Raw genomic sequence first — 26,070 nt, forward strand, 5'->3', positions numbered from 1 at the left:
AGAGAGAGAGAGAGAGAGAGAGAGAGAGAGAGAGAGAGCGTTTGGTAGAGGAGTAGTATGTCACCGTAATGTCACGAAGCAATCGCTATAGCGAATTCCACAGGTAAAAGCGAAGAGGCAACAAACGATTTAATAAGAAATTCGCTTTTGGACGAATAATAATAATAAAAAAAGGAAATACCGTACATGTTGACGTCGGTCTTAGCTAGCAACTACTTAAGATACTGTGTCCTTTGGGTATCACAATTGTAATTTTAGACACCATAAAAAAAAAAAAAAAGTTGCAACTGTTTTTTCGGTTACCTGTGCGTTTCACTTTTCTTTGAAGTTTCTGAGGGAAAGTATGCCGAAGTCTGAATGCTCTAATATAGAAATTGTCCGTCTATGGTGATTTTTCAATGGATTACCGACTTAATTTTTTGGACAATATGAATGTATTAATTCATATCTTAAAATAACCTTTTTAAATAACTTAGTAGCCTATAAGAACTGAGGGTAAATTTTTCCTTGTTGTTACGGAATATTCCCGTTTACATTTATTTACTTCATTCTATTTTCTTCATCATTTCTCTGTCAGTTTCACTTATGCAAACACTGTTATTATTCTAGTATTCTTACACGTTCTTTTGCACCTTTTCTAATCTACCCCAGTTTTGTCACCCAAGGCTTCGGTAACTGTTATTCTAAGCTCATGTGGCATCGTTCCCGGTTTGACTTTCTTTGCAATTCTCTAATGTCTCTGTCCAGTGTCAAGTGAGATGAACCTTCATAGTTATATAAATTCAGTTTAACTTCCTGTTTTTTTATAGACTTTCTTTCAGCTCCATTCATCTTTCTTGACTATACTTCTTTATCTTTTTTGCCCTCTCGCTCTCTCTCTCTCTCTTTCTCTCTCTGTCATTCACCTTCAGATCTTTCATTCGGTTACCCCACTTGACATAGTTTCCGTTTCCTCTTAATTCTTGTTTCCTTCTCCTTCCCCTTCATCTTTCGAATTTACCTCTCATGTTTCTTTATTTTTTCTTTATTAATCTTTCTTCTTCCTCTCCCTCCGGACTCTTATCGTACTCCTACGTCATTCTTAACATGACTAGCTTCTGGTTGTCTGTATATTTTCTTTTTACTCTCAATGTCTTCCCTCATTTTAAAGCTTTTTATCGTCCTCTGTTCTTTTTTTTCCTCCTCTGCTCTTTCTCTCCCTCCTCCTTCCCCGTCTCCTCCTCATTCACATCCTCCTTCTGCTTCCCACTTGACACAGTTTCTGGCCAGGTGTCTCGAGGGGGTCGAAGGAATCCCTTCTGTCAACCTCTGTGCAAACTTATATATAACTCATGACGCCATGTGGAGCTCCGTAAGACTTCTCTCATGTGTATGTTGCATTTTGTTTATGTTTTGATTGTTGCAAAGGGCTTTACCAAATGGGCGATAGTTTTTTTTATGGATATTTTGATACTTTTTTTTACACTACTGAAATCATTGTTTTGCTATGCGACGTTTTATAGCACCAATGAGATATTCACCTTTTCTCTCTCCGTAAAAATAATGAGAGATACACCTTTCTTTTTAGTATTATTTATAAAATTCTTCTTTTGTCTTGATGCTTATATTGAGTAGATTGGTATCTTTATAGCTGACGATGAGCTTTCATAGCACTTAAAAAATACTCATGATTGCCGTACTTTGCTCTCCCTATGTACTCCCTATGTACACAGACCCTCCCCCCTTTTCACGTACAAACACATACACACATATTATCTAACTTTCTCTATCTCTTCCTCTGGTATCTTTGAATGGAACTTAATCACTGAAATTGGCTGCAGGTTATATAAAAAGCTGTGTGATTTATTACATAAAAAAGAAACCTCGAATTAAGGAATAACATAGTGAACATGACACATATTATATCTGCTCATCACCACCACTAGACCCGAGTACTGAATTTGTAACGTGGCTTTATATATACATATATCCATCTATCTGTTTATCTATCTTTCTATCCATCTATCTATCTATCTATCTATAAATATATAGATATGTGTGTGCATATAATTATATATATACATATGTTTATATGTATACTGCATAATTATATATATATATATATATATATATATGTATATATATATATATATATATATATATATATATATATATATATATATAGATAGATAGATAGATAGATAGATAGATAGATAGATAGATATAATGTCATAAATATTACAGATGTCATTCTTATATTTCCATATATTAGGGTACACTATTCCATAATTAGCAATCCTCACTATGCATAGGGAATAACTTCGTAGAAGCGGTGTATTTTTTTTATTTCAAGCTAGTGTGACAGTGATTTGATCCATTCTTCCATCAAGAGATTTATAGCACCTCTGTATATATCCCGTCGAACCCAGTTCTGTACTGCGAATTATAATCACCATTGTTGGTTTACGAAACAGCAAATGAGGAACATACACCATTCATTAAAATTATGTATCTGGCAGTAACTATCGTGCTAGTTTTTCTTCGAAGACACTCGTCCCCTCTTAGAGGAAACGGTTTAATCTGAAAAAATGAATTATATGTATATATATATATATATATATATATATATATATATATATATATATATATATATATATATATGTGTGTGTGTGTGTGTGTGTGTGTGTGTGTGTTTCACAAACATATACAAATGCATATATACATACATATAAATATATAGATAAATACATATATATAAACCGTTTATAATGTTTTTTTGTGTGTACGTCTGTTTGTGTTTATCCTTATTTCAATTCCTTGTTACTCATCTAAAAACTACAAAATAATTATAATTTTTGCAAGGATAAGGATTAATTTAAAGAAAACTCTCTTCATTTTAGGGTGCTATAGTTTTTTTCTCGTGCATTATTCTTTTGATGGTTTCTTAATACAGGTTGTTTATGAAGAGGTATTTGATTGACACCTTTGGCATGGTTGAGACAAGGCGTTATTTGTTCAAAATTTTTGTTTCGTCTCCCTTACTGTCTTTTTAATTCTGTGGACCAAGAAAACTATACATTACCTTTGGTGTATTTGGAGAGAGAGAGAGAGAGAGAGAGAGAGAGAGAGAGAGAGAGAGAGAGAGAGAGAGAGAGATAAATATGGCACAAATGACGGAAGGAAGATCATGGTAACTTGAAGCTTCTGATTGCTTGGACTGGCTGACTCTCTCCCAGTGATCAGGTTATTCCAACCACTTCCTTGTTTAGATTCCGCGATATCTCCTCATATGATGTTTACACTAAATACTTCACTTCCAAATTCTCCCCATCTTATATTCTCTCATTTTGTCATCCTTAAATTCTGTCTGTCTGTCTGTCTCTCTCTCTCCCTCTCTCTCTCATTTATCATATACTAGCTGACCAATCTCAAAAACTATGGATTAGACTAATGTCTGTTGTATTAAGTTATTTTTACATGTCATCCCCTTATCACATCTCATTCCTATCAAGGCTGGCCTTAGACTTGATGAGCATTGGGTGCATCACTATTCATCTAAGCGACCTCGAAAACTATGGATTAGGCACTAATATCTGTCATTTTCCTTTGATTTAATGTGTTACCCTATTCCCACCCCCTTCTCACACCCCCCCCTATTGGGGCTAAACTTGGTCTTAAAGGGCTTCAGGGGGTCACTATTCTTATCAGCAACTCAAAAACTATGGATTAGGCTCCATTATCTCTCGTTTTTGGTTAGTTTTACATGTCACCCCCTTCCCAACCCCCCTTCCTATCAGGGCTGAACTTGGCGACCAACCATGGATTAGACACTAATATCTGTCATATTTTATTACTTTCACATGTCACTCCCTCCCACCCATTTCTCAACCCCCTACCAATTGGGGCTGAACTTTAACTTAAAGGGCATCGGGAGTGTTACTATTTATCTCAGCGACCTCGAAAACTGGATTAACCACTAATATCTGTCATTGCCTGTAATTTTTTACATTCCCCCCCCCCCCCCGCATTACCCGTCCGACCACCCTAGCCCCCTTTGGTGCTAGTGAAGGCTTTAACACCACAGTGTTCATTCCCAGATGGTAAGTAGTATGTATACCAACTTTAGTTGAAATTGTTCAATACATTTTAAAGTATGTGGAACACACACACAAACACACATCCATTTTTATATCTATAGAATCCTAAATGTTTCCCTCCCATTTAATGTTACTGTTTTTTTTTTCAAATTCCATATCACTCTTGTAGTAACCTACCCAAACCCCCTTCCCCCTTTTTTGTCATTCTTATACAAGGTCAATATCACTTGTACATAATCATAATCAAGGCTCAGTTCCAGCTTAAATCCAGTATAATACTTAAATACTGATATGGGATGGGGTAATTTTTAAACTGCTTTAGAATCGACATTAGTGCTGAGAATGTAGGTACTTTGACAATAATCAGTACAACACTAGGTAAACCCCGGAGGAGTGGTAGTGTGGTCAGTACACCTCATGCAGTGCACTGCAAACATTACTTAAGGTTCTCTGACAACGAGTTTAAATATTCTTACGATTGTTTATATATATATATAGAATAATTAATATATATATATATATATATATATATATATATAAAGGTTTTTTTTTGCCACGAAAGGAAAAAACAAAAAAAATGAAAAAACGGAAGTTGGCCGAGTACTTTCGGTCCTATTCGGACCCTTTACTGAGTATGCCTCAGTAAAGGGTCCGAATAGGACCGAAAGTACTCGGCCCAACTCGTTTTTTCATTTTTTTCCTTCGTGGCAAAAAAACCTTTATTTATACATAGCAATCACGAGTTTATATTACTTCCGTGTATCAAGTATATATATATATATATATATATATATATAATATATATATATATATTATATTATTATTATTATATATATATAAGTATTTATATATTATATATGGTACGTGAAAGGATCAGTTGGCTGGCTTTCATGTATAGTGAATATAGTAAAATGTGATGTAATTTTTTTTTCTAAACACAGCTGTCTCTAAAATATCAGCGCTCTTCAGTTCGAACGTGAAAAGAAAAACTTAATTAAGGTTATGCAACAGTATATCACATTTTTGTCGCATGCGAGAATTTTGAAGTGGTTAGTTAAAAAAATGAGACATTTCTGAGACACGGCTTGAAAACGATCATAGTCTGGCTCTATTGAAATAAATAAAGAGTTCTATCCCTGTGCATCTTCTTCCCTAAAAAGGTACGGTTGTTAGTACACAGTTGTTTGTTTCAGTTAGGATAGGAAAAAAAGACAGAGGTGAGATAACAGCGTCAGGTGATCAGTATTTTATCAAAGTGTAAATAATAATTCGTAAACGAAAAGTAAAAACCTTGTTGAGGCAATCCTCACCTTACCAGGATAAAATAATTTCTTCAAATTCACATCTCTCCTGACAGCTAGTGACATGTTTAGCAACTGTTACTCCTGAAATGGAAAAGCTTTTGACTGATTTAACTTTGGAATTTTCTTGGCTGCTGAACGATATATATTCTTTATGCAAAACCAGACTTCATAATCTGCTCCTCCTCCGATATGATATATAGAACTAAAAAGATATTTCTATATTCCTTTGAAAAGCTTCTCTGTTTTCATCTTCAAGAAGCTTCTGTAACTAACTTGATATTTTATCAGTGTTGTAACTGAATGCTTTTAATTTCAGCTTAAGTGTGGCAACGACAAGTTTTTGACTACAGACGTTATTTGTATTTTCATAGCTTATAATATTCCACTGAGCACTTTTTCTCTCTCAGATAAGAGCTATGTGATCGATTAGGTTTCTATAACTGCCATCTGGAGATGACTGGGCGTATTTAAGGATGCCCTTTTATGAGGAAAGAGGACCTCCAATGACCAAATTATTAGCAGCGGAAAAACTAAAATTTTACCCTGCGTTCGTTAGCAGTCAATTCCAGGCCGTCCTTCCCATTACATAATTCATACAATTATTCTGTGGAGATTAGCCATCCCAAGACATCTCAGTTCGGTAGTACTTTCTTTCCTTGTACTACCTAGCTTTGGAAAACGTTCTGCTTACCTTTTTACTGAGTTTTTCTTTAACTTACAATCTATCTTATTCCGAGTGGCGATCAGATCACATATCTTCCTTCGGCATTTCTTGGTAGCTGGATGATAGAGTCGGTTCTCGTCTCGCTGTTGTGGGATCGATAATTGTGAGCTTCCATAGCAAAGGATCTACGTTCGTTTTCGGTGCTCTGATTGGGAACATATCGGCAATTATGATTACAGGTATGATATCTGTGTTGCGCACATACGTACACACACATACATACATACATATATATATATATGTATATATATATATATATATATATATATATAATCTATCTATATATCTATCTATCTATATATATATATATATATATATATATATATATATATATAGATATATATACGTATATATCTATATATCTATATATCTATAGATATATATATATATATATCTATAGTATATAGATATATAGATATATATATATATATATATATATATATATATATATATATATATATATATATATATAGAGAGAGAGAGAGAGAGAGAGAGAGAAGAGAGAGAGAGATTTATGTAGATATAGCTTGTGTGTGTGACAGAAAGAGAGTGTGTTCCGATTATCTTGGCCAACAGTTTTCCTACAAATACTGAGCGTGTGAAAATTATTTATCATCTGTGTATTGCTCACTCCAGCAGTTTCGGACTTGGGATTTAAGGAGAATTCCTCAAATCTCACCGGAAATAAGAAGCAGAAGGTCAAGGAAATCCTTCAGCCTTTTCATGGGTAGTTTAAAAACTCCCCATTCGAAGTTGAGGAAAGATGCTGTTCGATTTTTCTCCGTCTTACTGCTTTTTCACCGAATACCCTCAAAAAGTTCTTTCTGGAATTGTGAGTAAGCGTAATCGGCGAAATTTTGCACTAATGAATTATACCCTTTTTCCAAAACCATCGCCGCACCATTTTTTTTTCGGGTAAACCCACATGTATATTTACCAGTTTACGTTATTTCCCATACAGTATGAAAGTTTCTCTTTGTTTTTATTTTTTTTTTATTTTTATTTTTTTCATTTTTTTTTTTTTGCACTTTCTTATATAATCGGGTATGATGTACAGAATTATCCTCTAATGTACTCAGTGGTAAAAGTTTTCTAATTAATAAGAAATATTGGTATTTTCAGAAATTTCTATGATTTCTGAAGTTTTAGTCTCGTTGTGTTCCCTTATGGTGTAAGGTGATTTATTGACTTAAAACCTTGATGCTATTCTATTTACTTTCTTCCTTTGGGTTGCCGGTATTGCTTTGACATAAAAATTACGAAGTTTTCTGCACAAAATTTCCCGAGAGAGAGAGGACTTTGGCTGAAATCAATTACCTATCTTCTGAGAAAAAACATCGTAATAATGAAGTACTCAGCCCAAAATAAATCATAAGTTATGCCTTCTTCAGGAATAAGAAATGCTGACATAGAATGTTTACTATAATTATACTCAGTTTTGGGTTTGAAAAAGTCTCGCCCTATCTGTGCAAGCAGACGTTCATCTTATTTTTGATAAGTATAGGGAGGTGTTGCTAGAGGACGCATTAAAATTTTTATATGTCACTTTCTAAACATAAATGGTGTTTATTTTTACTTTCCCTTTCTTTCTTACACTAGTATCATTTTTGTTCCTGATTGCGGAGTGTGGCAGTATTTTTTTCACTTACAAAATCAAATAAAATTTTCAAGGAGTTTCAAGTTGATTAAGCTGATCCTAAGTCCTGCTTTAATGGTTTTCAGTTTGTAACTTTTTTGTTCTTGAAATTATTTGACTTCTATTATGTTGTTGTAAATTATTCCGTGTTTTTCGGTCTTTCAAAAAAATCTGTGGGAAATTCTCATGTAGCGTAGCAGGTCTTAATGTCACCATCTATCGTGGTAGGTTAACTTTACGATTATTGCAAGAGTAGTTAGAATTTAATGGTTCCTTTAAATGATCCTTGTCCATTAGCATTAACTAATCAAATTATCATCCTGAAAATGATTTCAATATAGTTATTTGCAGTAAATTAATTATATTTCAGTGTAATCATTTACATGTGATATATAACCTATTACTTAGGATGAATTTGTAATCGTATGGGTCTGAGTCATGTTAATAATGTTAAGAAGGTCTTTTCCATTTGGGCACTGTAGAAGTGAACAGGTAACATTACCTGTCGAACGGTCGTCCCATATTGAAATGGATGTATCTATCAATACGTCCTTTAGATGACAGGGGCTCACCCTACTATCCCATCCGCAAGATGGATATTGAAAAATCTTTCTTTGAAAAATCTTTACCTGAGTTCTGTTAGAATGTTATCACAAACTGCTCTCTTTCTTGCTCCTCATACGTCGATGGGACATGATCCATTGCCACGAATTTCTGTGCCTTAAGAGCAAGGCCAGTGGCAGAGGCTGTGAATTATCCATGTACAAAGTTACATAGGTTTCATTTTGTAATCCCTACAAAATTAATAAAATGAGAGAGAGAGAGAGAGAGAGAGAGAGAGAGAGAGAGAGAGAGAGAGAGCCTTGGTAATGGTATGTCATACTCTTTTATGGATAATGGTCATAAAATGGATGGACAAATAATAATTGAACCTAATACTTTATGGTATTTAGCGATTTTGTATGATTTTTACATTTCAGAGAGCATCATGCCACCGCCTGCCATTGTATTTTGTTCAGCGCCACTAGGTTAAACCGATCTTCCCGTACTTGTGCAATGAATTTCAAATGCTAAGGTTTGTTCATTTTGGCTATCCGTCGCATCCCCACTGTATTTACTGTTTTAGATAAAATATTGAAAAATCTGTCAAAGTAGACAATTCATCCTTTTTGAGATATGATAAATGTGATGCCCATGAAATACAGAAAGCCCCCTTCAGTTTCTATTGTTGCTGCAGAGTGCTATATCATCACACAGCATTACATACTACTTCTGTTCTCGTTTGTTGTATGCTTTCTGTTTTCCAGATTATCGAGTGATACGAGACTTTAGGTAGAACGTAAATCAAGGAAATCTCATCCATTTGCATATTATTCAGGAAAAAATAAGTAGAGAACATAATTCTTAGCTCAGATTTTTTTTCCTTAAAAGATTAAACGTCATGCATTTCACTAATTGATTAGGGTTCTTAAGCCACTGCGAAAGATTCTTAATCAAAGTATAATTTTTAGACGTTACATAGTCGAATGACTTATTCATCCTGAGATCAGGGATTTATTTTGTTCAAAATATATTTGCAAAAGCCCGTTCAAGAATCCCCTCAACTTGAATGGGTTCCAGTGCCGGCTCAGTTCTTGTCAGAAGCTGTTAGCTGCAGGTAACAGCAGTAAAGCATGTAGTAAAATATCAGATATAATAGAGCACTCAAGTGACCTTGTTTCATGGATAAGGAAACAAGAGTACGTTTACCGCCAACAGTTTTTCTGTTAACTTCTTGTTTTTCAAGTGGAGTGTTATTTTGCCCGGAGTGTATATTCTGTTTTCTCTATAAACGCATCAATCCATCAAACAAAATGTCAATTTTGTTCTTTGCTGTATAAATCTCTTTGATACGACTTGCTTTTCGGAGTTAACTGAAAAGGTTTCATCTATTTATTCTTTTTTTTTTTTACATTCCTTAGGCAACCACGAATACACACACACACACACACACACGCACACACACACATATCTATCTATATCTATATATATATATATATATATATATATATATATATATATATATATGTATATTTCAAGTAAGTCACGAAAAAAAGTATAAAATCCCAATGCTATATTATGTCATAACTTATAATAACTGATATGTTAAATATATACGTTACGAAGGAGAAAGATATTTTGTGAAATGTATCGTGTATTGTATGAGAGGTTACATCGTGAACAATGAATTGGCCTCGTGGCCAGGTTCCCATTCGTTTTGCAAGACTAGTTGAGTGATCACGAGTCCTCCTGGATGGAAAACACGTGGTCCGAATTCTAGGTTGTTCCGAGGGTCCAGGATATGAGTTAATCTTCTATCAGGACCTTAACAGCTAAGGCGAGTCCCTCCACTTAAAGTCGTCTCTCTTTTAGGTAAAAATGCAGTATGATCCAGCTGCATTATATTCAGGTCTTTTCTAGATCTCAATCTGATCTTTCTTAGCCTTAAACCACCACCGAACACTTCTCAAATGTCTTGGGGATTTTGGAACATTTCACTAAGAAAATAGGAAAATAGTTTGAAAGAAAAATAAGGCCTTTTGTCCATGAGGTTACCTCAATTCAACTTTATTCGTCGAAGGCCCCACTTTATCTCGGATGTGCATACATTACACTTCCAGCGTTACATCTCAAGTATTATCAGCAAATCGGCAATTATCATTGTTCACTCAATGTCAGTTATAGCGTCGCTTGTAATTTGTAAACTAAACTGAGATCTGGTTTCCCTTATGTGATATAAAGGTCATTAAATGTATGAAACTCGTGACCGATGCGCTTCTTCAGAAAGCAAAAATAAATAAATACGAGCTAATGATGTGAACGATGTTTTACGATAAAATAACTAACTGCTAAGAATTGAGGCATCCATAGCAAGAGGATAACTAAGGATATATTTGACTTGATCAGCGAGAAATATTGGAGGCGGCGGGTGGGGTATACATATGGTACATACATAAAGATGGGTAATAACTATTTACACCTTTGCACGTTATGACTACAGTAGAAAGACAGTTACGAAACAGGTTTATAAAATTGGCAGGAACAAATAATAGGTATTCAGTACCAGTGAAATAAAAAGAAAACGTTTAAAGATCAACAGCGTCGTTAAGGTGGCAACTTTGAATTGTTCAAAAACTAATAGCAATCATTTGTTGAACATTCAATTGTTCAGGAGTAGTCCGACCCCTCCACTTGGGAAATGACCCGGAAAGAAATACAAGTAGAGCTAATAACCCCAAATCTAATTCTATTAATTTTATTACTCCTCGGTCACCCTCTTAACCCTGGGCCATTTTCTTTTAACACACCCGACTCTTCTACTTTTCTTTCTTTCGAAGTTACGAAAGAGAGATATTCTTACTCCTGTGTCTGGAATAATCTGGCTTCTTTTGCGACGCAGATCTCTTCAGTATAGTATTCACTGCTTGTAGTTTTAACGTTCCCGTCTGACGCACTCTTGTGACTGTGATACACATTTTCCCAATTTATTACGTCTCTTATTTCTTTTTGGATGCACTCTCGTTATTTCTTTAGCTTTGTTATTATTATTATCATAATACCTCCTCTCACTCTGTCCTTTTCCTTCTCTGACTGTAACAGAGGCAATATCCACTTAGCTTTCAATCGCACTGTTTGCCTTTTTTGTCATTAAGGAGAAGATTTTCCCAACTGGAAGCACCACTAAGGACTAAAATAGCTTCCCCTGACACAAATGTTTCGCCTTTTATGGGTCCACTGACTCGCAAAGTTGCAGTGAGCTTTTCCCCGGATATCTGACAGTGTAAACTAGCCGTCTTTGCCGTGATATTTAAGTAAGAATCGATTAATTATTGGAAGAGGATACATATGTATCGGCTATGCCATTACCTGATCGATAAGACGTGGAAGGTGAGTTTCGGATGCTGGAGAGGAGAGATTCACACAGGAATTGCGTTACGGGGAGATTCTTTGCGCGTCAGGCACAGAGCCGTTTCTTCGACACATTCTCAAAATATCGAGACAGGAATGAACTTTATTCCAGCATTATCAGAGTAAAGAGCTCGGGGGAAGGCAGGACTTGGCGATGTTCCGCCTTAAGAGCGGTAATCCTGCGTCTTGGGTCTGTACAGCGGACCGTAAGCTCATTGGCGTATCGCACCCTAACATTCTTTGGAAGGACTTTCTGATGTCATGAAGCGTTGTGCTGTATGTTGTACCTGCATTGGTAAAAGACCCAGGTATAGACACTGGAAACAAGATGTCTCTGAGCTATAAAGATATCACGGTGATGTGATCTCAGAGTAATGTTTGATGGTCTTTGTTGTTTTCTTTCCTTTCCTTTCATATTTTTCCTGTTTTGTTATGAAAGTGAAGTGCTTTAGAAATGTTTTCATTCATTTTGTACCATTTTAAATTATTGTATCTTTGATATGTATATGCGCACGTATTTTTTACACGGGCAGGAAGAGATGTGTATGAGGAATTCGGGTAAAAAACATGCTTTGGTAGTTTTTGCACATTGAAAAAAATCAAAATTATTTTATGCAAGATGCTGATTACCTCATCAGTTGCTCCATTTTGATGGTTATATGTTGCTGCTCATGTGCCTTTTTTGTTTAAGCTGGGTTTCGCAAATTCTTTCTTTTCTAGCCTGTCATCAGCTTTAGTGAGTGGGATATATAAGTTATTTGTGTTTCATTTTAAGAGATATGCTTACTGACGGCATATTGGTGGAATATTTCAGGACTTTTTAGCACGAGCAGGTTATAGTAAAAATAAAATTTGACAGTGAATACTTCAAAAGGTTTGTTAATTATTCTTAACTTCAGGTTATTCTATATTTCCAAATGCAGCATGGGAGGAGCACAGTTGGTCTAGTTTTAATATTTGTTTGAGATCTCAGGTATGTGTAGGTAGGAGGAAAACTAAAAGGAAAGAAGCAGTGAACAGAAGGTAGAGAGAACGAAAGGAAAGCAGACATTAGGAAAAATCCAAAATGATTTACTATTGACTATTTATAAGTTAAAAATAGTGAGAATAATAGAAACTTTGGAACCCGAGAGACACAACCACATATTAGGAACTAAAGGATGGATATGCTTCACCCATCAACACTGATTTTACGTTGGCATAAGGGAAGGGTGGGAATCACAAAATATCATGTAGTATTTTCATCGTTATTAGCGCCTTCAGCGCTGGGTGATGGAAAGGGACTCGTTCAAAGTCTACCAATCCTGTCGTTCCTTTGCAGTAGCTTCCACAAATCTCCACCCATCTCCAGCCTCCTGTCCAATGGATATGCCCAAGCAATATCTATCTCCCTTTTAGCATCCCTGTAGGGGCTCAGTGCCATCAGTGGACTTCATGTGACACATTGTAGGCATTATTGAAAGGCACCCCTTCAGCTTCTAGCTGCACAGGGATTTTAGCCCTTCACTTCCATTTCCACTTTCTTTCATCTTTTTTGCTGTCTGAGCACTTAACTATTATTACTCTGAGTGCAAATGTGATATTTAATCCGAGTTTTACTTCTATACCTTTGTACTTAAACTCTTATTTTCTAGGTCTCACTGACTCGCTGTCCAACCACTCCAACTCCTTTTCATTTTCTTTAGGGCTGTATGTCTGAGGTTACCCCATTGCTTGGCATTTTAGTATAAATCCCACGAATACAATCCATTCCAGTCCCTTTGATCACCATCTCATCTGTTTATGGAACCAAGGTAATTCCCTCATGATATAATTTCGAAGTCTATCCTACTAAGAGGCTCCTCATACTCTTCATAAGACTTGAGCTGTATTTCATAGTCTGTGGAGAGAGATATAGAAAAACACCAAGTTGGGCTACCTTTGCTAAGCTAAGGTTAGGTTATGGTTATTTGATGATCAACCGAGGTAGACTGGCTAGTTGGTAAAGTTTACTTGTTGGCTAGCTAGCTGGTAAAGTTTACTTTTAAAGCTATAATGTAGTATGAATTTGAAGTATAGGGTAAAAAGACTAATGATAAAATTGAAGAATAACTTAATACCTTGAGTGTTTTGTCATATCAAATTCAGCTGAGTCCTCTGCATACAAGGAGGTTTGAGAACTTATTTATGACACGGTAAATAGAAGTATAACATTTCATTAACACTTGAAACTGCAGCAGACTTAGGGCTATTCCTTATGATACTATGTACATTGCAGTACTAGCAGTAAGGAACATTTTCAGACTTAACCATGGTTATATGGACTGACAGTAACCATACATGCTAATTTATTAGGCTAAGGCAATTTAATATCAAATAGGCTTCCATAAAAATCTTATAACAACATTAATTATTTTATCAACTCAAAATGCAGGGGTGTAGTTGACTGCAAGTTGACTATGATTTAAAAAACATTTACTTGAGGTTGTTTCAGCACAGTTATAAAGATTTTCTTGAATGATAAAGTGTCATTATCGTATGAAATATGGTCCCCTGATCTTGTGTGATCTTGTTTCTGTATGGAACAGTGGATGGTGCTGCACTGGATACTAGAAGTGGCTTTGTTGCTGCTGGTATTTGCAGTCGCTGCCACTGCAATTTCTGAGAGTCATAGCATAACAATGGCGCCTTACATGCATGCGATCGTCACTTGTCTGTCCAGTCTCTCCCCCTCTATATATCTATGGCGCTGTCAGTTTGGTATCTGTTGCTACTGCAAACCTCTCTAGGTTGATGATCATTCATGACACCAGCTTAAGAGTAAAATGACTTCTGTAGATAAGAAAAATTGTTAAGAAAACCGCTTCTTAATTACATTAGATTTCCAAAATATTGTAGTAATGAAATACAGTAATGGGAAAATAATAGACATTTGATTCTCATCTAGATAAAACAAAATCGTTACGTAAGATAACTGATGAATTCGCACACTTTAAGAAAACGGTGTCTCTTCTAATGTTGTAAGCTATCCATACCTGAACATTATGAAATTTGAATTTTGGTGGCTAATTTGAATGGCATAAGCCTACTGTAACTTTAAAATTTCATTCTTTCAAAAAGCTAATCTCTAAAGGCACCCTCTGGAGTGGTTCTAGGACATTTGCGTACTGGACATTTGCGTCCCTGGACATTTGCATCCCTGGACATTTGTGTCCCTGGACATTTGCGTCCCTGGACATTTGTATCCCTGGACATTTGCGTACTGAACATTTGTGTCCCTGGATATTTGCGTCCCTGGACATCTGTGTCACTGGACATTTGCGTCCCTAATAAAATGCATTTTTTTACAAATAAAGAAATGATTTGATTTTTTCAATACGCATTTTATTTTCAAGAACATACTTTTCAACAGTTGCTTGTTATAGCTAATTGCACATCAGCGCATTTAACAGCTCGACACTTATTTTTTTCAGTAGTATACTTTCAAACTATTGCTTGTTATAGTTAATTGAACACCAATACATTCCACAGCTCTAGACAAGCAAATAGGTAGTTACCATAACTGTACGCAAACACATTTAGTAGCTCTAGACAAGCAAGTAGGTAGTAACTATAAAATTTAACAAAAGGTACATTCTTTTTAAGGGCAAACAGAAAATTAAGCCAGAAAATTTAGTTAACTCGAGCAGTGCGAACTGCAAATATCTACTACATCCTAGATTTTATGATTCAAAGATTTAAGCAAGGCCCATGGCTAAGTTTAGAAAGTCTAACACTGGTGGAAAAATATTCGTTGACGAGGAAAATTACAGCTACCACTTCCATAAGAAAAATGCAGATGAAACAAAACCTACTGGAGATGTGTACAGCGATCTTGCAAAGCAAGAATACATACAGTGAATGACTCCATCACAACACGATGTAATGAGCACAACCATGGATCTCCATCTGCTAAAGTTAGAGCACAAGAAGTTACGTCCGAGTTAAAAACTACTTCAGTTTCAGCATTTGAACCAGCAAGAAGTGTTATTGGAGCAACGATCGCTAAGGAAGATCAGTTTACAATTCTCCACATGCCACCTTTATCGTCAATGGGAAGAAATGTACTTCGAGGGAGACAAAAGCTCAAAATGGACCACCAATTCCACTGCAAAGGAATAATTTGGAGATACCGGAATCCTACTGTTTTCTTGCAACTGGAGAGAAGTTCCTCGCATTTGATTCTGGCGTCGATGATGAAAATAGAATACTAATATTTGCGACGGAAGACGGCTTAAAAGATTTGGTAAGTCTTCCTAACTGGGCAGCAGATGGTACCTTTAAAGTAAGTCCATCAATAAATTAACAGTTATATTGTATCCATATTCAAGAAGGTACATTTAGTATCCCCAGAATTTTTGCCCTGCTTCCGGGTAAGACAAACCAAACATATGTTCGTTTATTCACATATTTGTTGCAACTCAAACCGCAACTTAATCCAAGATCTTTGTTGACAGACTTTGAAATAGGAGCTCAGAAAGCTTTTGTAGAAAAGCTTCCAGAAATAACAATAAGTTCATGTCTCCTTCATTTATCTCAGTCTATTTTTAAGAAAATATGACCTTGGGCTAAGACAACGGTATAGAGATGATTGGGGTATTTAATTTGAAGATTAGATGTTTTTCCGAATTTGCGTTTCTTCCTTTAATTGACGTTGTCGAAGGTTTTATTGAAACATCCGATGACTGGGATTTGCCACCAGAATATACCGCTTATTTTGAAATGACATAAATTGGCCAAGCAAGAGGCCGAAGAGGGATAAGGATGGAACCAACTATTTCTATCGAGTCTTGGAATGTTCGAGAAAGTGTTATAAATCGGTTGCCTAGATCTAATAACAGCTTAGAGGGATTGCACAATGCCTTACAATATTCTTGAACGTGTCAACAACCCTCTATTTGAAATTGATCGATACATTGAAAAAGGAGGAGGCTATTGCCTTAAAGAAAAATAATGGCTTTCAAAGCGGAGTTCTAGTAAGTAATAATAACAAAAAAAACAGCAACCAGGAGAATCATGTCGTTAATAGATGAGTACACTCCGGAAAACAAGATAGATTTCTTGAAGCGAATCGCCAACAACATTCATAGCTTTTGAGATATTTTTGAACTACGATGATTTTTATTAAAATCTTGAAATATTTTTAATACTTTTAATCTGTATTTGTTTCAACATTATACCTTTTGATCTATTTTTGAACCTACAATGATTTTATTATTATTATTATTATTATTATTATTATTATTATTATTATTATTATTATTATTATTATTATTATTATTATTATTATTACAATTTGTAAATTTTAAACTCTTTTCTTGTATTCCTTTTCTCAAGATATATTAGAGTTATTAAATGCGTTAACATACAAGGTTTGATAATCAACTGTTTAAAAGAAAAAAGTACTTCCATGAATGTCCAGGGACGCAAATGCCAGGGACACAAATGTCCAGGGACGCAAATGCCAGGGACACAAATGTTCAGAGACGCAAATGTCCAGGGACGCAAATGTCCAGGGACGCAAATGTCCAGGGACGCAAATGTCCAGGGACGCAAATGTCCTGCCACTCTCCAGAATATGAGCTTTCTGAAAACCTAATTATCATGCATGCGTCGTTTACCGTTATTGCTCTACAGATATGTTTGACCCCTCACCTACCCACCCCCTACCACATCCCCTGAATGCCAAAAATTGATATTTGGATCTCCAGAACGGCTTAATGGGTTTCAATGAAATTTGGAAAACCTCTAAAGCTAGAGTTTCATCCTGGTCGGTTGAATGTTTCCAGTCACAGAGGGCCAAAGTCTGGATTTTTGTGTACTCCTGGTGGCTGGGCTTTACTAACCGCCAGATATTGCACTGTTTTTATTTAAATACTGCCTTTAGTAAGGTACTGCTTCTGTCTCCCCAGTCAGTCACTGACTTTTATGCATTTGACAGTAACATCCTACTAATTCCCTCTTCGCTTCTTCAGTAATAAACACCTTTCTCCTCCAGTCTCTCTTTTCCCACCCCTTTCCACCGTGATTCCTAAACTGCTCAGATGTCCAGTCCATATCTCAAGTTATTTTCTTTGTGGTATCTCTCAAATTGATTTAGGTTGCTTCTGTGTTACAGTTTCCTCTTTTCAGTTACTGTTGGTATTTATTAATCCGAAGAGTCTTCGCTTCCCTTATGCCCAGGACTGGGGGCCATGTCTATCCCTAAGGCAGCAGGTGCTTGTATCCCTAAGGCAGCAGGTTGGAGCCCTAATTCAGGTATGATCAGCTAGCCAGCTGGACCTGTACTCACTAAAGGGCAGAGGAGCAACTCATGAGTGTTTTTTTACAAGTTGTTAAAACTTTTTTTATTATCAAGTTAGAGATTTGAAAAGATTCCCTTTCTTGTATTGGTGCTAGCATTGCCTCTTTTGCCTCCTTGTTTTACTAGTTTTTTATATATATACCTACGTATTTTCATGCTATTTTTCCCAACATGTAGCGTATTTCCTTATTTTTGTCACGTATTGCTTTATTTTATTCTCTTACTCCTATTTCTATTATTGCCTCCTGTTTTATTGTTTAATTTCACATTTACTTCCTACTCCTTTCGTAATCTTATATGATTTTTTATCATTTTTATTTCTCCACTACTGCACTGCTAAGCTTGTCAAGTCTTCGTTTCTTTTCATTTATCTTCATTGCTTTCCACTCGTGACTATGGCAGGTGGAACGTCTTTACCTTAATCAGCGATCAGTCATCTCCAAGAACAAAGGCACATCTCTCAACGCATCCGTCCCTGGCAGGTACTTAAGATTCGGTTTTGTGTAGTTTACAGATAAGATTTCCGCCATCATTCCCAGTGAACCTTTAGGTCATTTTATAGAAGGTGAGAGAGGCAGAAGCAACCTTTGCCTACCAAGAAGAAAAAGAAGAAGAGGAAAAAGAAAGCAGGGTTAACTTTGTTTATTTTCTCCCCTTATTCTGGCAATATTTTGTTCCCTGTCTGGTCTTGTTTGTATGTGTCCTCCGGTATTGGCTGATGCCAAGAATTTGGAGCATCTTATGGCATTTAGAAGAGTGCAGGGGACTTCAGCTTATAAGATTTGCAAACAACAGTCCCTTGTGTCATAATCATGTATATTTTTTTTTATTTGACTAATATTAATCCGGTAATTTAATTCTGCATGATATCTGGATAAAAGGTACACAGAAAATGATATCATAATAGTAATTAGTCATACAGATACCCAGTTTTAGAGAACTTCACATTCTTTTGAAGCCTTTGCAGTTGTGATTAGCGAGACAAGGAAGTTGCTTGGGATATTAATGCTACATGTGCATATATATATATATATATATATATATATATATATATATATATATATATATATATATATATATATATATATATATATATGTATGTATATTATATATATATATAAATATATATATATATATATATATATATATATATATATATATATATATGTGTTATATTATATATATATATATATATATATATATATATATATATATATATATATATATATATATATATATATATATATATATATATATATATTTGCGTGTGTGTGTGTGTGTGTAAACGGCTAATTTCGTTAGTGCAGCCTAAAATTTTGGCAGCTTGGAAAATTGCCTCTTACCTTACGTTAATTACGAGTTCATATATACATGCAGTATTAATATCCCAAGTAATTTCCTTGTCTCGCTAGTCACAACTGCAAGGGCTTCAACCAATGTGAAGTTCTCTAAAACTAGGTGTCTGTATGATTAATTACTATATAATATTTTTTTCTATGTGCCTTTTATCCAGATAACATGAAAATTAAATCTTTTTCTTTTTTAGCAATGGAAGTGAATTAAGCATAATTACCAATTAATTTTAGACATGCTCTAGTCCTCTCTTACTTTTATCGTGTCAAGGGTATTTGAACATTTTTCTCATCAGACTGTTCTTGAAGCAGCAACCTTAAAAGATAAGAGAGCTAGAACTTGTTAAAGGAGACCAGTAAAATAAATTTTGAAAAATTTTTATTATAATTAAAATGTTACTTTGTATGCCCTATATCTCTTTTTGTCTTCACGCAAATCAATGGAATTAATTGACAGTACAGAGATTTATATATAAAAAGTATACAAAGCATAGAGGGATGATCACTACAAGAGTAAGTTGACCCTGGGGTGGGGGCGTCACCACAGCCAATAGTACTTTGTTGGTACAACGCAACAACGCACACACACACCACACATATATGTATGTGCACACACACACACACACACATAGATATATATATATATATATATATATATATATATATATATATATATATATATATATATATATATATATATATATATATATATATATATCTATATATATATATTATATAGATTGCTTGGTTCGGATCCAAGAGTAATTTTCCCCACAAACGGTTTTTTGTGGCCGGGTGTGGTCTCCGAAGCGGTTTCTAATACAGCAAGTGCCAACATTTTAATGCTGTTTACAGTGGCACCGTGGCACCTTTAGATAAGGCATCTACCCTTAAGTCATCCCAGCACTTCATCTTTGGGATACCTTGTGGATGAATGATTTAGTTTTTACCTGTTATCTTCACGGCATCTTTCCTTGTGATTCTTTTCATATTTACCAGTTATTTATGTAAAAGTTTTATTTACTTTTTTTTACCTTTCAAATGAATCTAGCAACTTTTCCTTTGATATTTTCGTGTCTTCCTTTCTTCATACAAATTCCAATTTCCTTTTCCTAAATCACCGTCTTCTTGTAGCTTTTCCACTGCCGCCCCAACCCCTCAACCCCTCAACCTGTGGCGTGACCCCTCCCTTTCCCTTTACCTGTCGTTGTCTAAAAGCTTCTGTCCAAGTCTTTTTCCTTGGCGCCTCATCAAAGCACCTTCTGACTATATTAAAACCTCGTTAAAACAATGGCACCTTTAAAAACTCTTTACTGCCTACCTCCGAAGGCAATGGCTGGTGTTACCATAGTCTTTATGCCGTATGACAGGAGGGATGGAATTACCTTGGCTCAGGTTGCCCTGTCATTGACTGTTTATTAATAGCATCTGAAAGTAAAAAAAATTACGGATGTTGAAGTCCGTATGGCGTTTCTGTTTTTTCTTTTTACTGTGTTTTTTCATACCTTGTTTAGTTTACATCTATTCCCAAACATCTCTCTCTCTCTCTCTCTCTCTCGCTTCTCTCTCTCTCTCCCTCGCGGGCTCTCTCTCTCTCTCCTCTCTCTCTCTGTAATATATATATGTAATATATATATATATATTAATATAATAATAATATATATATATATATATATTATAATATATTATATATAGTATATATATATATATATATATATATATATATATATATATATATATATTATATATATATATATATATATATATATATATATATATATATATATATATACATATTATACATATATATTTATACATATATCGAGCTACAAATGTCCTTTAATATCTAATTCGCTCTACCTCGGAAATAATATATTTTCATATATGTTTAACCGAGGGGGAATTTATTAAGCGATAATAGAATTGGCGGCCGACGGGGACGAACCATCGACCTCTCAATTCCAGGACTGGCAGTGAAGCCTTAGCCAACCCTGCCACCGCAAGAGATATAAGTTTATGCTGCCTCCCATTTTTGTTTTGGAGACTGCATCAAGTCCATCTCGTCCTCGGTAGCGTGGTAGCGCTTTTGCCCGCACGTAGTCATTATATAAGTCATATCACATTACCATGATTCATATACATATATTGAGATACAAATGTCCTTTAATATCTAATTCACTCTACCTCGGAATTAATATATTTTCATATATGTTTAACCGAGGGGGAATTTATTAAGCGATAATAGAATTGGCGTCCGATGGGCGCGAACCATCGACCTCTCAATTCCAGGACTGGCAGTGAAGCCTTAGCCAACCCTGCCACCGCAAGAGATATAAGTTTATGCCGCCTCCCATCTCAAATACCTGCCGCGCTCAGGTATTTTTTGTTTTAGAGACTGCATTAAGCCCATTTCGTCCTCGGTAGCGTGGTAGTGCTTCTGCCCGCACGTACTCATTATATAAGTCATATCACATTACCGTGATTTTTATACATATATCGAGCTACAAATGTCCTTTAATATCTATTTCGCTCTACCTCGGAATTAATATATTTTCATATATGTTTAACCGAGGGGGAATTTATTAAGTGATAATAGAATTGGCGTCCGACGGGCACGAACCATCGACCTCTCAATTCCAGGACTGGCAGTGAAGCCTTAGCCAACCATGCCACCGCAAGAGATATAAGTTTATGCCGCCTCCCATCTCAAATACCTGCCGCGCTCAGGTATTTTTTGTTTTGGAGACTGCATTAAGCCCATTTCGTCCTCGGTAGCGTGGTAGTGCTTCTGCCCGCACGTACTCATTATATAAGTCATATCACATTACCATGAATCATATACATATATTGAGCTACAAATGTCCTTTAATATCTAATTCGCTCTACCTCGGAATTAATATATTTTCATATATGTTTACCCGAGGGGGAATTTATTAAGCGATAATAGAATTGGCTGCCGACGGGCATGAACCATCGACCTCTCAATTCCAGGACTGGCAGTGAAGCCTTAGCCAACCCCGCCACCGCAAGAGATATAAGTTTATGCCGCCTCCCATCTCAAATACCTGTTTCTATTATCGCTTAATAAATTCCCCCTCGGTTAAACATATATGAAAATATTTTAATTCCGAGGTAGAGCGAATTAGATATTAAAGGACATTTGTAGCTCGATATATGTATATGAATCACGGTAATGTGATATGACTTATATAATGACTTGTTGCGTGCAAAAGCACTACCACTCTACCGAGGACGAGATAGCTTGATGCAGTCTCCAAAACAAAAATATACCTGAGCGCAGCAGGTATTTGAGATGGGAGGCGGCATAGACTTATATATCTTGCGGTGGCGGGGTTGGCTAAGGCTTCACTGCCAGTCCTGGAATTGAGAGGTCGATGGTTCATGCCCGTCGGCCACCAATTCTATTATCGCTTAATAAATTCCCCCTCGGTTAAACATATATGAAAATATGTTAATTTCGAGGTAGAGCGAATTAGATATTAAAGGACATTTGTAGCTCGATATATGTATATGAATCACGGTAATGTGATATGACTTATATAATGACTATGTGCGGGCAAAAGCACTACCACTCTACCGAGGACGAGATAGCTTGATGCAGTCTCCAAAACAAAAAAATACCTGAGCGCAGCAGGTATTTGAGATGGGAGGCGGCATAAACTTATATATCTTGCGGTGGCGGGGTTGGCTAAGGCTTCACTGCCAGTCCTGGAATTGAGAGGTCGATGGTTTGTGCCCGTCGGCCACCAATTCTATTATCGCTTAATAAATTCCCCCTCGGTTAAACATATATGAAAATATATTAATTCCATGGTAGAACGAATTAGATATTAAAGGACATTTGTAGCTCGATATATGTATATGAATCACGGTAATGTGATATGACTTATATAATGACTACGTGCGGGCAAAAGCACTACCACTCTACCGAGGACGAGATGGGCTTGATGCAGTCTCCAAAACAAAAAATACCTGAGCGCTGCAGGTATTTGAGATGGGAGGCGACATAAACTTATATATCTTGTGGTGGTGGGGTTGGCTAAGGCTTCACTGCCAGTCCTGGAATTGAGAGCTCGATGGTTCGTGCTCGTCGGCCGCCAATTCTATTATTGCTTAATAAATTCCCCCTCGGTTAAACATATATGAAAATATATTAATTCCGAGGTAGAGTGAATTAGATATTAAAGGACATTTGTAGCTCGATATATGAATGGTATATATATATATATATATATATATATATATATATATATATATATATATATATATATATTATATATTGAATGTTCAATTTTTTATAGCGATCTTTCGTTAAATTTCTTTAAGGGGATGATGAGACTAAGTTTTTCATGATTCATTTTCATGCAAATAGCTTTTCTTTATAAAAGTGTTTAAATTGTTTTAATCATTCCAGACTATTGTCCACAACTCTTCCTGTATGTTAACTTATTTGTACCAAAATTAACATAGTTGGATATTTTTTGTATACTCAGGACACTAGTATTAGTACGTATTCGCATATCCTTTTGTTTTATATCTTTCGTAATTGATTGGCTTATCTGCGCTGGCATTCACATTAACTTTGTTCTATCGGTCAGCATATTTATGTGCAGTTGCTGATTGTGTTACCTTTGCTTTTAAACCTAATGTTATGAATGGTCTTTATAACCATGACTTTCCACAGTATTGGTTACGATTTTCCGATTTTAGCTTTCTGAAAAGAAAATTATTGTGCCAGCTTTGTATGTGTATCCTCACTATTTTTGTCCCCACATTTTCTTTCCGCCCTCAGATCTCAGAAACTACTCAGGCTAGAGGTCTGAAAATTTGTATGTTGATCTTTGACCCTCCAGATATCAAACATATCAAATTACAGCCCTCTAGCCTCAGTATTTTTTAAAAATGTATTTAAAGTTAAAGTGAGCCATAATCGTGCGTCTGGCAATGATATAAGCCAAGCCACTTCCGGGCAGGTATCATCGTTTCATGGGCAGCAGCTCATACATTATTATACCAAGACCACTGAAAGATCGATCTATTTTCGTTGGCCTTGATCATACGATGTAAAAAAACTCGATTGCGATGAAGTCTGCGCATAAGAAACTTCGGCGCATTTTTTAACTTGTTTTATATTGAAGTATGTTTTCTTTGACTAGCATATTTATTTGTAGCTTCAATTCGTTTATTGATTTAGGCTAGCAATTAATAACTACAGGGTGTTGTCAACCGTTATTGATTATAATGTGTATGCGATTTTGCTCTTTTTTCCTTCTATCTTTATAAGAAAATTCTACTTTCTAAAGACTTTCTTTCCAATCTACGAAATAGCGTCATTGTCATTTCATGATCCACGTCCGACGACAATACAAATGTTAATGAACTCATGCATTACTGTATCTTACTTTCCGTCTGTTTGACACCCAAATCTTACTCAACCTACCCCATGTTGATTTGTCTTTCGTAGTTTTCAGTAAATTTAAATACAAGAGTGCCTGTGATGGATATCATTGTTCGCAAATATTTTGTAAGATTCCGCATCATTAATCCCATCTTCAGCCAACATTTTCAACCCTTTGTGCTAAACTCTGTCCTCAGATTTGTTTTATTTATCTCAAATTCTTGCTCTTAGGCATATGGTGCATTCTATTATGAAAGTTTTGTAAACCTAGTGACGTTTTACTGATAAAAACAACTGTCTGTGTATTCTAATTCTTTCAAAATTCTATCATCATTCCATTCTAAGCCTTCTCCTCCATCTGTAACCACCCACGTTTTTATGATAAAATCCATGAGAGGGACAAATAGCAAAGGTGGCAGAACATTCCCCTTTTGCATCCTTCTATTTACTGCTTCTCGCGACAGGACTCCATCAACATTAATTTGGTCAATTTCAATTAGCTGGATGCCATAGTGGCATAAAACCTTCTTTAATATTGTTTCGTGGATGTTGCCAAATGCCTTCTCATGATCAACCAAAGCCATTGGCTGGGGATTTTTAAATTCCATACACCATTGCACAATAGGTCTTAACACAAGAATTATTGATTTGTGAAACTTCTGCTTTTTTCAACTCAGTTTGCTAGTCTGTAAGCATTTTATGAATTTATTTCTTTATATTTTTTAGAATAAACACCTACTATTCTTTTCGCGAATGACCAGAATGCACTGCCACTATACTAACCAATAAAATTCTCTGGTACCTTAGTTCTTTGATATTTATTTCAGTTCAAAACCCGTGAGTTCATTAATTAGTGCATTCATGTCTACTTTCTGTTTTTTATCACTCACTATAATCCCCTTGACATCTCTTACGAATTCATGTTCTGCCCATGGTTGTCTATTTCTTTCATGTAGTACCAGAGTAATGCATGCTAGGTATGAAGAGTAGTGTGGTAGTTGTCAAATGATCCTTCATGACTCAAGAAATGTCTGTAGGAGTACTTACCGCTCATTAAAGATATCTGTGAGTGGAAGCGATATTTTAGATCAATCAGCTAGTTTGGCTTTTAAGCAGATGCAACCAATCCGTGATATATTAGTTGTCAATGAAAAAAGCTGAAGATTTTGATGATAGACGGAACTAGCAAACCCATAGCCTTGGATGTGTGACATTTTCTGTGTAACTTAGCCAAAAGAACTTATCAAGGATTGATTAATAATTTGGGGCCATAAGAAAGTATTTAGGAT

The 26,070-nt window shown here is 35.5% G+C and overlaps 1 protein-coding gene across 1 annotated transcript in view; it reads left to right on the forward strand.

The window, feature by feature from the left end:
* LOC135216521 (uncharacterized) overlaps nucleotides 1-26,070 on the forward strand; it is a 36,618-nt gene that overhangs the window by 6,539 nt on the left and 4,009 nt on the right. The window contains exon 5 of the mRNA XM_064251895.1: nucleotides 11,801-11,894. Coding sequence (XP_064107965.1) covers nucleotides 11,801-11,894 — 94 coding nt within the window. The remainder of the gene's footprint in view (nucleotides 1-11,800; nucleotides 11,895-26,070) is intronic.

This window comes from Macrobrachium nipponense, chromosome 6, assembly GCF_015104395.2.
Source record: "Macrobrachium nipponense isolate FS-2020 chromosome 6, ASM1510439v2, whole genome shotgun sequence".
Classification (NCBI taxonomy): Eukaryota; Metazoa; Arthropoda; class Malacostraca; order Decapoda; family Palaemonidae; genus Macrobrachium; species Macrobrachium nipponense.